General features: G+C 43.5%; 1 protein-coding gene across 4 annotated transcripts in view; it reads left to right on the top strand.

Annotated features, from left to right (window-relative positions):
• Positions 1–1,347: 1,347 nt before the first annotated feature.
• DCLK2 (doublecortin like kinase 2) overlaps positions 1,348–14,450 on the top strand; it is an 84,600-nt gene continuing 71,497 nt past the window's right edge. The window contains exon 1 of one of the 4 annotated variants that reach the window (XR_010721533.1): positions 1,348–2,253. Coding sequence is in view for 2 of the 4 variants with exons in the window: in XM_066186500.1 (XP_066042597.1) it covers positions 1,839–2,253 (415 nt within the window). In the remaining 2 variants the exon portion in view is untranslated. The remainder of the gene's footprint in view (positions 2,254–14,450) is intronic. The other 3 variants (XR_010721534.1, XM_066186500.1, XM_066186502.1) reach the window with 3 other exon arrangements.

Here is a 14,450-nt window from a genome sequence, read left to right as displayed (position 1 = left end):
GTTCCTTTTGTTGATTTTACCACCAGAGGAGATAATCCAGCTCCACAGTTTATCACTTCTCTTTGCTTGTAGAGGTTTTCAGGCATTGCAGAAGTTGGCACTTTAATAACAAGTGATTTTCACTGATGTTTTCTATGTATCATCTTCAGAATATTGTAGCTAGATGTTTAATCTACTTTGTAAAAAAGCCCAGTAATAATGGCGAGAAAGTGCTCGATTTTATTGGTATTTCAAAACATAAAAAGAGAAAAATGATAAATCCATCAAAACTGTGGCAAAGAATATCGGACAGAAGAGCACAAACCTGTGGTCACCTGTAATGATGTAACTGGAACATCCCAATTGAAGAGACCTTAAAAAAAAAAAAGCACGTTGTTGTAAAAGCTTTTACATTTTTTTACATTCTCAGTGTGTCAGGAAAGGAAAATATGTTCTGTGATGTTTGAAAATAAGTTGAAATTGCATCCATTTAAGTGCATTTGTTGGCCATTTCTATGAAAAGTGAATTTGACTTGAGCAGCCTCAGGAGCATTGAGAAGATGCCTGGGTAAAACGTGAAACGTGGGCTGCAAGCACATTTAGGAGTTTTAGGCTGTGTGAATGGATTTGAGTCCCCAGGGAGAGGTGGTGTCAAATGCAAAAGGAAAATCATAGAATCACAGAATGGTTTGGGTTGGAAGGGACCTCCAAGACGATCTGGTTCTGACTCCTCTGCCATGGGAAGGGATGCCTTTCACTGAATCAGCTTGTTCAAAGCTGTTCAACCAGGCCTGGAATACTTCCAGGGATGGGGCAGCCACAGTTTCTCCGGGCAACCTGTACCCGTGCCTCACCACCCTCACATGGAAGAATTACGTCCCAGTATCCAATCTACGCCTACTCTCACTTTGAATCCATTACCCCATGTCCTATCGCTACATGCCCTTTAAAGCAGTTCCGCCAACAAATGACACGGACGCGTAGCTTTCTGCCCCGCGGGACGTATTTTAGGCTGAGGGCCGTAGAGAGGAGCGTTTTTAGCGTTTTAACGCCGTGACTGAGCCACGTAGAGCCGGGAGAGGGCTGGCGGGCAGCTCCGCGGGGGAACCCTTGGACCCCCACCTAAAAAGGGCAGCGCTACCTCTATGGGAAGACTGCGCCTCTAAATTCTCTTTTCCTAGAAGAACCCCTTCCCGCTCCCCGCCGCTCCCACCCTTCCCACGGCCGCTCCCGCCCCCGCGCCGGCCGGGAGCCGAGCTGGCACCGCCCCCGCGCCCGCCCGGCCCGGCAGGAGCCCCGCCCGCTCCGGCTCCGCTCCGCCGCGCTCCACGGCCGGGCCGCCGGACCCACTGCCGCTGCCTCCCCCGCCGGGGAGCCGGGAGGCTGCGCCGCTCCCCGATCCCGCTGCCGCTGCCCCCGCCGCGGGAGGGAGCAGAGCCGCGGCTGCCGGAACAGCGCTCCGGCCCCTCCGCCGCTGCCCGGCGGAGGCAGCGCAGGGAAGGGGCTGAGCAGGGGACCCGCGCATTGTGCGAGCCCGCATGGGCACGGCGCGGGGGCGCGGCCGCGGGGCTCCTGCGAGCCTCTCGCTCGGCCCCCGGCATCTCCCGTAGCCGGGGGGCGCCGCGCTCGGCCGTGAGGGATGCTTTTGTGCGCGGCCGCGGGCGCAGCAGCGGGTAGCGGCGGCTCCGGCGGGGCCGGGGCTGCGGTGACGGGGCAGGTCGGGCGCCGCGCTCAGCCGCAGCCCTCCCGGGCGGAGCGGCCGGGCGCGATGCTCTATTAGGCGGCCCGAGCCTTTGCGAGCGCGGCGGGCAGGCGTAGCAGCCCGTAGCGGAGCCGGGAGGGCGGGCAGGCGGCTCCCCATGGCGAGCAGCCGGAGCATCGAGCTGGAGCACTTCGAGGAGCGGGACAAGCGGCAGCAGCGCTCCGGGCCGCGGCGCGGAGGCTCCGGGTCGGGCGGCGGCGCGGGGCCGCGGGGCAATGGGCTGGTGCCCAGCCCGGCGCACAGCGCGCACTGCAGCCTCTACCGCACCCGCACCCTGCAGGCGCTCAGCTCCGAGAAGAAGGCGCGCAAAGCCCGCTTCTACCGCAACGGGGACAGGTACTTCAAGGGCTTGGTGTACGCCATCTCCCCCGACCGCTTCCGCTCCTTCGACGCCCTCCTGGTGGAGCTCACCCGGTCCCTGTCGGACAACGTGAACCTGCCCCAGGGCGTCCGCACCATCTACACCATCGATGGCAGCAAGAAGCTCACCAGCCTGGACGAGCTGGTGGAAGGTGAGGGGGATGTCAATTCCGGCTGGAGGTGGCCGTGGGACATGGTGGTGTGGTTGGTTGCGGACGCTCCCTGGGGTGAGCTTCCCGGTGGCTACCCGGATCCAAGCGAGGTCGCCTTGTTGGAAACTGGCGGCCACAGAGCCAGTGAGGCCAAGCGGCCGGGGTTGCCCGCTGCTGTGAGGGGTGGCAGGGCCTCGTTTGCTCGGTGTGGACCATCCACTTCTCCTGCCACCCCGGGTGCTGCCATCTGCGTGTGCTGCGCTTGACTCAAGTGGTAGTTAAGCAGCAGGTGCTCTTTTCATCTGCAAGAACTGTAAAGTTCTTGGTAACCTTCCATTTGTAAGAGAGGGAAATGCTGTAATTTGGTTCTCTAAGTGTCATTGTTGACTCACAGTGGCTTCAGCCTTCAGAAAGGAAGCCCCAGGGCTGTAAAAAAGGGTATCTATATCCTACCACTTATCAAAACTAACAGGTGTAAAGTCCTAGTTTCAGATGTGATCAGAGTGCATATTAACAGAGGGAATTATCTACCTTGCCTGACTTTCAGAAGTATGTTATAGAATCAGATGTATTTCAGAGTTGTTCCTAAGTAGCTTTTCATAATGGGACTTAGCGCTAAGGTTACGTAGACCTTGCAAATCTGAGCACAGCAGCACTTGACTGTCTCAGAATGGGGCCAGAATATTGTTTTGTGAGTGATACATATGCCCCTTGTTTGTGGGGAGTGATAATTATCGGAATGAGGAGCAGAATTCCCCAGTCTTTTCACGTGATGTCTTAAAATACAGTTTTAAGTTCAGCATTGCCTGCTTCCCAAATGCACAGGTTACGTTGTTCACACTGAGAGGTTTGTAATGAATTTGCACTTGATGGTTGTTCTCGGGCATTTAATACATCAGCCACAGCAGTTTTACACCCTGTGACTCTGTGTGCCAGGTGTAGCTGGTTGGCATTAATGAAGAACTAGGGATTTTTGTAGGCCTTCCAATGCCTCCTGCTTCCTAGGCTTTTCAGCTGCCTGTCCTTTGAGCTTTGGTTTGGAAGCTTTCCTTTTCAAAGCAGTGCTGAATCACACCTGGAGAATTGGATGAGAAAGGGAACCTGAAGATCTTTATCTAATCCACCAGTAAGGGCACTGGGAGGTAGGAACCAGCTGCTTCACAACATGGAAGAGAAAGGGGTGGGGAGGGGGGTTACAGAATTTGCTTTGCCAAATGGGGCTCCCCAAAAAAAGATGTGCATGGAAGGGCACTTCCTGATAGTACCATAGTGCTTATGTGATCTCCTATAAGGCTGTGTTACAGTGACAACTGAGGAAATGGGAACTGGTTGTAGAGTGAAATGCTGACCATGTGGAGATAAAAGAAATGAAGAAAGTTTAAAAAAATACTTTCATAATTTGGTGGTTAGAGATACCTTAAGAAAATATGATTTGCTGAAGTGGTCACAGAAGAGAAAGGAGATGAAACTAGCAATAATGTGGGGTGACTTTTGAAATGTTGCAGCAGAAATTATATTGAGCTTTTATGACTTAAAACAAAGACAGAATTACTTGCTGGACAGCAGTATGTACTCTTACAACTATAAATTAATAACTGAAAGCAAAACTTAATCTTTGTCTCTTCAAATACTCATTGAAAGCATAACCTTTGTTGTGGCTCTTCACTAGAAGACTAAAGCAAAATAAATGTCACAGTCAAAATGTCTCTTCCATGCTTTCTCAATAAAATAAAAGGGGGAAAAAAGAATCCAAGTACTTAGTCATCTATCCATGACCAATACAGCTCTCAGGAATATTAAGAAAAGCCTATAGCATCATAATTGGATTAGTATGTTCTCCAGTTAGCATGCTAAAAACTTAACCAGTGTAAGACTAATCATCACACAGAAAAAGAAAAGGATATATAGGAAGGAAAGGACAGCAAACAAGTAGTGAATCTGTCATTCCTTGAAGTTATTTGAGTTTTTTGCCAGCTGTATTGTTCTTGAGGGGCTGGAGGAGATTTGATTTGGGTTCATTTTCTTCATTTCTCATGGTCACAGGACAGCAAACTTGAAGTTCTGCTCTCGAGTAAACACTCCAACTTTGGTGATGACCTAAAGCTTGAACTGCAGAAGCACCAGAAGTAGTTTTGAACGGTATTTTGCTGTATTGCTTTTTTATAATATTTTCAGAAAGGAAAACAGAACTAAAGTGCTGTAGTGTGTGCCAGCCACAGGCTGAGCACCAGACGGGCCATGGCTGTGTGATGCAATACCAGCTCGCTGCTCTCCTGGCACCTTCCCAGTGCTCCTGAACTGGGACATGGAGTCACAGCAGTTCAGGTTCAGTAGTGGCAGTTCTCTGCAGTGAGCAGAAGGTGAGCGCTCAGCAAACCTTGCCAAGCCAGCAAGATCTGCATTAAACCTCCCTCATCCCCAGCCTGTGTGTGTGGCTCTTGGACAGTGACATGCCCCAGTACAGGGCAAGCTCTTCAAGGCTTATTTGCTATTTATCTATCTGGGATATAAAAGCTGGCAACATCAAATTCTGTATCATAATAACCTGACTTGAGTCACTGATAATTTTTTTTTTTTTTTTGAGTTTGGCTGTATTTGGCAATCTGCTTTACTTTTGTTATTTTAAGAGTAAAAGAGCTAGTGCATAGGATATGCAATATTGCTGTTACGGGTTGAGCCAGTTAAAAACTGGACCAGATCATGTTTATTAGTCAAAAATAGAAGCTCCATTTTATGAAGCATATTGCTTTTCTTAACTGGATATGACAATCAAAAAAGCATGCTCTGCTGGACCAGCCTGAGGCAAATATAATTTACATTCTCAGCCCGTGTAGATTAGGAAACATTATGGCTCATGAGTTTGACAGTTTTCACTGTTTTCTTAGAATGGGAGGAGGGAAGAATTTCATTGTCTGCTCCTGATCTGTTTGAGCAGGCACATCCAGAGAGGAGGTGGGGGCTGGGACTATTATGACTTTTGTATAGTTTTCTTTCTTCCAGCTTTACTCCCAGGCTACTTTTTACTTGATAATTTTATATTCCATGTGTAATTTTATACTTACCCTCCAATATGAAAAACTGGATAGTGGATTAATTTTTATTTTCTACCAGAGTTAGCTGTTAAGGTGTTTGTCTATTTCCTTCAATTTCCCTTGAAAATGTAGGCTTCCTAAAGCCGTGACACCATGGTAAAAGAACTGTGCAGCTCTTTAGTCCTGAGCTATGTGTTTTATGTGGATGTTGGTCATGCTCTGCCTCTTTGCTTTCATTGTCTTGTTAATGAAGGATGTGGAGAATCCTGATTGTAAAGGTCTGCCACAAAGCTGGGAGTTGTTGGATTTTGGGAGATGAAAGCAAGCATAGACTTTATTCCTGGAAAGAGAAGTTCTCTTGATTTTGCATCTAGTGGGAATCCTTCTAGTTCCCTAGAAAAATGGCTGAGAGTCTTTGTTTGCTCAACAATGCTTAATTAATACAGTCCTTTATAAAATGTCAGTAGTTTTGTCTGCCTGGTTGTGCTCACAATCAACAGGGATGTCTTTCGGCAGGAGGTGGGAAGGTTCTACACAGGACATGCAGTCCTTGTGCATGCCCAGGACACATGGCACAAGGCAATATTTGATTTACAGAAATGAGCTTTGCCTCATTAATACTGAGTAAGAGAATATGTTTTGAAATGAGGTGTTGAACAATCCAAGTTTTTTCTGCCTTAGACCATTGTTGTTACTGCATATTACATTTTAATCCTGCAAAAAGTACCTGTGATTTTAGTCCATGTGCACTGTTGTATTAGGTCAGTAATATCTTTTCTCTTGTCAGGGCAAGCAGATGGTGATACCAAGTAGGCAGTTTGTATTTTCACTTGTTCCAAAAGGTATGATTACCCTCCTGTGCTAAAGCCAGAAGCTGTAATGCTTTAAAAAAAAGAGGCAAATGTAGCAAGCTGAACAAAGAAGGGTAAAAAAAAGGAATATGAAAGAAGGATTAAAAAACACCAAAAATATATTCTTCCAAATATGTGTTCAAATCACTGTAGTGACACAGTCCTGGAGCAATGGGGTGTGGATGTGAAATGTGGATGTAATTCTCAGTTAACTTCCCATCCAAGTAAAATAAAATAGTTCCACCGCCATCCATCTCCTAGTTTCAGGGATGGAGAAACTGTAGTTTACCTGAAAGGGGTTGTTTACTTCCTGTGGAGAAGGCACATGATGTCAGATGTGTTTGATACCAGGTGGCATTGAGTGTCTTCTGAGAGCTTTTACCCTGCCTGCACAGGGGGTTGAACTTCCAGAGGTCTCTTCCAACCTCAGCTGTTCAGTGATTCTGTGAAAGCCTGTAGGAAGCTGTAATCTGCACCTCTTCATGTCTAAATAAAATCAAAAGAGAACTAGTAGCAGTTAGTCATCTGCTAAAATCCTGGTTGATCATCCTAGGTTTTAAAAAGTGCATGTGGAACTCTGGGTGCTGTTGATGAGGAAAGATCATGACTCATACAGGGTTATTAAAGGTGATATGAAAGTGAATTGTAAGAAACTGATGAGGAGGGAAGTTGCTCAAAGTAAGGAAGGAAAGAAAAATTGAAATAACCCAGTCCTTGGTAAAAGGGGTTGTTTTATTTTTAGATCAGTCATATATGCTGTAAATACACTGTTCCGGAAATCTGCCTGGCTTTGTGCTACAGAACACGGGAAGGGTGCTCTGCTGTGTTTCCTAAAGTTAGAAAGAAGGTCAGTAGCCCTAATAACTACCTTGCTGTACTAAATAAACAGCTTTTGGTGCCTTTGAAGCTAAAGAGTTGCACCCAAAGTAGCCGAGGAACATAAGGTGAGTAGGTGAAACCTCTCTAGAGACCTGCCCTGTCCTATGGGATTCACAGGGGAGCACATGCTTAAAAAATATGGAAACTGTTTTCCTTCTCTAGGGATGTTTTTACCTGACAGCTATATCATTCTCTGTTGTGCAGAGTGCCATTTGCCTGTGACTTTCAGGGGATAGTGCTTATTAACCTTGCAAAAAACAAACCAGAAAACCTTATACAGATACATTTGTATAAAATATCCCTACTGAGGATTTTTGAGTGCTGCACATTTAATTAATTCCTTTTGTTACTCACTATGTGGCATAGTTGGTTTCTAGCCTAATGCTAGGGAAAAGTAAATATATGTAAGTATTTCTTTAGTAGTTTGGCTTTTTTTTTTAAGGACAAAAAGTCTGAATATTTCTAGGTTATTGGTTAAATGCTTAGCAGTGAGGTTTGGCTCACAAAACTTGTGCTGTGAAGAACCCCAAATGGTCAGGCAGCTGTGTTCCTTCAAAACTGCACGTATCACACTTGAGGTGCTAAAGGGCAGGATGCATCCTACTTTTTTTATTAGTACCAAATACTGCATGACTGAATTTAGAATAGTTCATGTAGAGGTATAAAATAATCAGGATTGAAAGAGACCTTTGAGATCATCCAGTCCAACCATCCATCCAGCACTACCACTGTAACCCCTAAACCATTTCACCTTATCACCAGGTCCCAATGCCTCTTAAGCACCTGCACAATGGCAACTCCACCATCTCGACCTATTCCAGTGTCTAACCACTTAACAGTGAAAAGATTTTTTTCTAATATCTCATCTGAATTTCCCCTGTCTCAGCCTAAGGCCACTTCCTCTATTCCTATCACTGCAGGCATGGCAGAAGAGATGACCCCATCTCCCTCCACCTCCTTTCAGGGAGTTGTAGACAGTCATGAGGTCTCCCCCTGAGCCTTCTTTTCTCCTGACTAAACAAACCCAGCTCTCCCAGCCATTCCTCATAAGACATGTTTTCTAGACCCTTCACGAGCCTTGTTTTCCCTTCTCTGGACATGCTGCAGCACCTCAATGTCCTTTTCAGACTGAGGGGTCTGGAACTGCACACAGCACTCAGGTGTGACAGGGAACAACCACTTCCCTGTCCCACTGGCCAGGGTGACATTGGCCTTCTTGGCCACATGGGCACACCTTGGCTCAGGTTCAGCTGCTGTCACCAGCACCCCAGGTGTTCCCTTCTGTCCCAAGCCTGTGTCATTGCATGGCTCGGGGGCAGAACCTGATACTTCACCTTCTTGAGCCTCCTGTAGTTGTGTCCTCAGCCCACTGATGGAGTCTCTCCAGGTCTCCAGCAGAGCCTTCCATCCCTGGAGCACATCAGCACTTCCACTCAGCTCAGTGTCTCCTGCACAGTTACTGAGGGTGCCCTCCACCCCTGTGTCCAGATCATCCGTAAAGAGGTTAAACAGGACAGCCCAAAGCAGAGCCCTGGGGGAACACCACTGGTGACCAGCTGCCAACTGGATTTATCTCCATTCACCACAGCTCCCTGGGCCCAGCCATCCAGCCACATTTTTTCCCATTGGAGAGTCCACCCACCCAGCCTGCAAGCAGACAGTTTTTCTAGGAGGATGCTGTGGCAGATGGTGTCAGACACTTTACTGAAGTCTAGATAGACCCTGGATAGACACATCCACAGCCTTCCCCTCATTTACTAAGTGTACGCCCTATTCTCCTTAATACATGCATTTTTATCTTGGAAGGTGAGCTAGGCACATTTCCTGAGGATTGGTGTTGTAGAAATAGATAGCAAATGGAAAACTTTGTAGATGAGTTTCTAAAAAAGCAAACCAGTATTTAGGCAGCTGATGGCCTATGGCTATTTGTCAGTCAGATTGACCACCGTAGTCTTGTTTTCTCTTTTTCCATTCTCTGTGTTCATCACCCGTATTTTCCTCTTCTGAGGGAATGGCAAGTGTTGTCTTTAGACTTGGTGGCTGTCTGAAACTGGAATCCTTTCACATTGTTCTTAAACCATTTACACAGCAGCTTCTTTCATGGGTAGTGCATCTGGTTATTAATTCAGTGCAGCTAAATTATTTAGAGGCAGGTAATGTTTCCTTGTCAATAGGCAATGTTCCATGTCTTCTAGCTGATTTTCTACTGTTAGTAAGACTTGGAAAATCAGAAGTAGACTTATGCCATTTGCTGATTATATTGTGACCCAAAATATCAACAGATGTTTCTCCTTTTAAGCGAGCATATGCCCAATTTGAGGAGTTTTTGGGGGTAGCAGGATTTCTTCATGGACGAGCTGGCACTTTTAGCTTGCTCTGGGTAGTGTCATGAATCATGGGATGGATGGCACATACGCTGTGTTGAAATTATGCTGTGAACTTATAAGGAGGTTTCAGGCTCCTGCCAAAACTGCTCTGGAGCCTGGTTGAGCTTTCTGCTGTGGAATAGTTTGGCTGGGCTCAAGAGACCCAGATGTCACCTACATCTGGAATTGTTGCATTTTTTCTGCATTTAAATAAATTTAAAAAAAAAAAAAAAAAAGAAGCAATGTTAAATTGATCTTCCTGTTTCATTACCTGTAAATGTGTGTTTCTTTACCTGTAAATCTCAGTGTAGTAGTAGAGACTAAACTCATGCTCTGGTCTGAAACCTGGGGAGCTGATTAATGTTAATGCCAATGTTGTAAGTTGAAGACATGGTATTTACTTTCCATAATGTAGCTGCTATGACTCTGTGCTAGTTAAAGCTAGTATGCATTAGCTTTAAAACCTTTCAAGATTATAAATGGAAAGTGGGCCTTCAAACCAAAAAATTTGCCATATTGAAATCAGTAGTGTAAATATTCGAATTATTGTTTATGCCTCTTTTTGGAGATGTGTCAGCTTAGGACTGGTAGATGTAAAAATGCAAAAAGAAAAAAAATAAAGCTACGGCCTGATCAAAATGCCACCAAAGTCTCAGTAAAGATTTCCTTTGTATTTGGGACGATATGCATTTAGGTTATTCACATGAAAAATCTCATTCGAGATAGTCAGTGAAACATTTAATTTATTTGAAATTTATTTGTTTGTGATTTTTAACTATAAAAGGTATCTGTTAGTTTCAACAACATTTGAAATCAACTTGATATGTTCAACCCTTCTAGACCTCCCTCAAAAATCAAGTATTCTGTGTTATATTTTACAAATATTGCTTTTCTGAAATATTGTGGAAATTATCAGAAGTGTGTACTTTTATATGAATTAATCCCAAGCAGATCTAAAATCAGGTCATTCACAAAAGCTGTGAACAAATATGATATATATATGCTATATATATTTTCAGGTTCTTACCTACAGAAAATTAATGTTAAAAACAGATAATACTTCTACAAATGACATGATATTTCTTCCGAACCGACACACATAAGTGCATTTTCTACTTTGGTGGATGGCTAAAATAATTTAAATGATAGGACACCTTTATTAATGCTTGCTTATCAAAGGATGGTGTTTTCTCAGGCATGCTTTTGGAAGACACCATTCTGCAGGAAAGTTTCCTGGAGTTAACTTTATAGGTGTGATTTCAGTTACTGCTGCCATTTTTTTCCTTACATATTTTCATCTGGTAAGTAGCGAATTGTATACACCTGTCAAACAAATAAAGGTTTAACTCGTTCCTAGAAAACCATTCTTTATCCAGAGAGAAGCGATTGGCTTCCTAATTATACTTTTTCTTGGATTTTTTTGTATTTTGCAAGTTTTTAAATAGAACTTAGAAACTGTGGGTGAAGTCCTGGCTGTGGTAAAATAATTAGAGATTTAAGTAAAAATTTCAAAACTTCATCCTTTGTCTTTAAGTCACGAAACAAGCAAATTACTCAGTGAATGTGTTTTCTCACTTACAGCCCTAGCTCTAGTCTTGCCATATGTGCCTGCCTTGCAGGTGAAGTAGTAAAATCTGTTTTCCATGTGAAACTTGTGTTACTTAACTTTATTTATGTGTCTGGTATATGAAAGCAGGCATGGACTGTAAAACACTTACTAAACAATCTGTAATATACTGCGTTCTCAAGTAATTAGACTTTCCTCTATCTGCCAACTATAGGAATTTTTCAATTCATTTTGGCAGATTTTTTTTTTTTTGAGCTAGAATTGTTTGTGCTTCAGTGTAAGGCTTGGCTAAATGCAGCTAAAGCAAATAATTTGAAATTCTTTCTTTTAAGTTATTACATTGTTTTAACTTGAAAGCACTTCCTGAGTTTTGTTACTATGGCCTCTGCTAAAAGGAAAAGAAGTAACAAGAACGAATCTGCATCACAACTCTTTGAGATAATCAAGAAAATTATTTTATTCATGCGCCAAGCAAGGGAAGCAGTAGGAGACAGAAAGTTTTACACTCCTATTTTAAAGAAATACAGATCCTTTTGGATAAATATTGACTGAAAAATTTATAAAAGTACGATTTCTGCTGTCCTATAGGGTGCTGTAGTACAGCTGTGACAGATAATAGATCACATTCCATGTTAGCACAACAAAGATGCTCTATTTATGATTATGAGTCTGTGAGAGACAAAGCCAGCATGCCTGTTGAAACTCTTCTATGATAAATCCTTGAGCAAAGAGACCTTTTGTCCTCTACCTTTACTTTATGTAAAGCAATTAATTTACCTCAAGGTTGAGACTCAGTTTCTTAGTAGCTTCATTTTTATTTATTGTTCTAAACTTTGTTAATTTAAATTTCAGCCCTGAGATGTAACTTTGAATTGCCTTGTATGCATTTATTGGGGTTTTTTTAATGGTCTGGGAAGTGCATTGGTTTTGAGTCAAAAAGGATAATTCCGAACATGCTTGATGAATTTTGAGGTAGTTCACTGAATTTGTTTAAAACTCTTTTGCACACAGCTGGACAGACTGTCCTATGAGTTTGTGCTGGTTTTGGCTGGGATAGAGTTAATTTTCTTGGTGGTAGCTGCTTTGGGTATGTTTTGCGTTTGTTTTTGAAAGTGTTCTTAAGGGGATGTTTTTGTTACTGCGGAGCAGGATTCACACCCAGCCAAGACCTTTTGGGCTTCTCTCACCATCCCACCAGTGAGTGGGCTGGGAGAAAATGCGACTGGGAGGTGACACAGCTGGGACAGCTGACCCCACGTGGCTCAAGTGGTGTTCCAGACCATATCACATCATGCTCAGCTTATGAACCTGGCGGAAGATGAAGGAAGAGGGGGAATGTTCAGAGTTACAGCATGTGGCTTCCAAGCCACCATTACTATCATGAAACCTGGCTTTCCTGGAGGTGGCTGAACACCTGCCTGTCCTTGGGAAGTGGTGAACAAATTCCTTGTTTGGCTTTGCTTGCCCCTGTAGCTTTTTCCCTGTTAAACTGTCTCTATCTCAATCCATGAGTTTTATTTTACCCTTCTGATTTTGCCTCTTCTGTCCCGCTCAGTGGAGTGAGCAGGCAGCTCTGGTGCTTACTCTGGAGTTTCACTGTGCTGGGGTTCTGTGTCGTGCAGGAAAGTGGCTGGAGAGGGGAGAATAACAAAATGATCAGCAGGTATAATTAGTGAGCCTGTTGGTATGAACTACCAGCTCGTTAAGGTGCCTGTCATTTGGCAGCACTGAGTTTGGAGACAAATTTACTGGCAATTGTTCAGAAAACAAGCATAGTCCTTTGAATCTTGTGTTAGAGGATGTACAGGGGGAATTTGCTTTCTGTTGTGGCTCAGCTGCTGCCACAAAACTTGAATATCTCACGCTGTGTTGCCGTAACAGGATTGATGATGGAAACAACTGTTGAAGGAGAACTGTGCACATCTTTAAAATCATAGGATCTTGTAGTTTGAAAAGGACTTTCTGAAGTGATCTCATCCAAAATCTTGCTTAGGTTTGATAAAATTAGATTGCTTGGAGATTTCTTAAAATTTAGCTTGTAGTTCTGAGGCAGCATAAGCTTCTACACACCACTGGCCTTATAAAACTCTGTGGAATTTGGTTGTGTTGGTTTTTTTTTGGTTTGGTTTTTTTTTTTTTTTTCTCCTACCTGTAAATTGGTGCTAGTGTGCAGCATGCAGCTCTTTGTCAAGGAGTTTGTGTGCTAAAAGCGCCTCCTTTCTCTTAGTTAATTTTTTGGGGGAAGGAGGAGTCTAGTCTTGTCAGTATCAGTTTGTTTTGTGCACCACTTGATCTATGGAAATGAGGAGGAATGATGGGGATGAGTGGAGAGGAAGAGTACAGGCAAGGCAGTGGCATCCACAGAACCTCACCCTGGTTTCCTAGTACCTGAGTGGAATACAGTCCCAGTGATGTTTGTGGAGGCAGAACTGGCTGCCAAAATTTCCCAAACAAAATTGTTGTTAACTTGGCTTAATTACAATCTGTGTTCTTTCAAGTACAGCAAGTAGACTTTCAAGAAGATCTAAATACAAGATAAATTACAAAACAGTGTAATTGGTTTTGGAAAAGAAACAAGAAGGTCTTTCAGCTCACAGTAATTCTTCAGGGCTTTGAAAGCAGTTTAGTATCTTGCTTTTAGAAAAAGCTCTGCAACTTCTAAGTTAAATCAGCTCTCCAGAATTCAGAAAGTAAAAGTGTTGTTTAAAAGTTTTCTAGTATGTATCTAAATGGAAGCATACATTTTGTAACTCTTACAATTCTGTCCCCTAGATGTAGGTTTACTCTTTACTCATCTTGCTGTGCATGTTAGAAGCGAGTTCGGTTTCTTCCACCAGTGACTTCGACTGTGTAAGTTTAATTTTAGAACAGGTTAAGCTTTTTAAGATAATAGGTAGCTCTTCTGCCTGGAGCAATGGTGTGGTGTATTCTGTCAGTTTTGAATGCTTTACCATTCATCCTTCTGGCAATACTCTGCCCTTTCAAGAATGTCTTGGGATGTCATTTTGTGACACCTCAAGGATGCACAAATATGCACAAATAACTCACAGTTAAAGGTGTCTTTTGTCATGGTTTACATCTTGAATATTGCTGTTGGGTGTCAAAAGAGTAGTGGTAAGCAGCAAGCAGATTTTTTTTTTTTTAAAAAAAAAGGCAAAACAAAACAAAAAACAAACCAAAACAACAACAACAAAAAAATGTGCAAACCAGCTTTGAAGTGAAGTAGGAGAGAAAAATGGGGAAGTTTAGATGTCCTGTTGTACTCCCATACTCAAGGACTCATTTGTGGCCTCAAGAGGTTAATGTGCCTTTTAGGGTAAGAGTCTTGAGGTGCTTAAACTTAATCTGTTAAAACTTGCTATTGTAAAATAATTAAACATAGACATGGATGTATGTATCTTGAAGTGTATGTTTGAGGGATATATAGGGGAGGACATGGGTAGTTGTTGTAGCAGAATACTCTTAAGGTCATGTGTTGTGAACTCAAGTAGTTTAAGCATAT

Source organism: Chamaea fasciata, unplaced genomic scaffold (assembly GCF_029207755.1).
Source record: "Chamaea fasciata isolate MVZ Bird 193981 ecotype frontalis unplaced genomic scaffold, bChaFas1.0.hap1 SCAF_6, whole genome shotgun sequence".
NCBI classification, from domain to species: Eukaryota; Metazoa; Chordata; class Aves; order Passeriformes; family Sylviidae; genus Chamaea; species Chamaea fasciata.
Note: the sequence above shows the minus strand (reverse complement) of the source record. Positions and strands in the feature narration are given on the sequence as shown.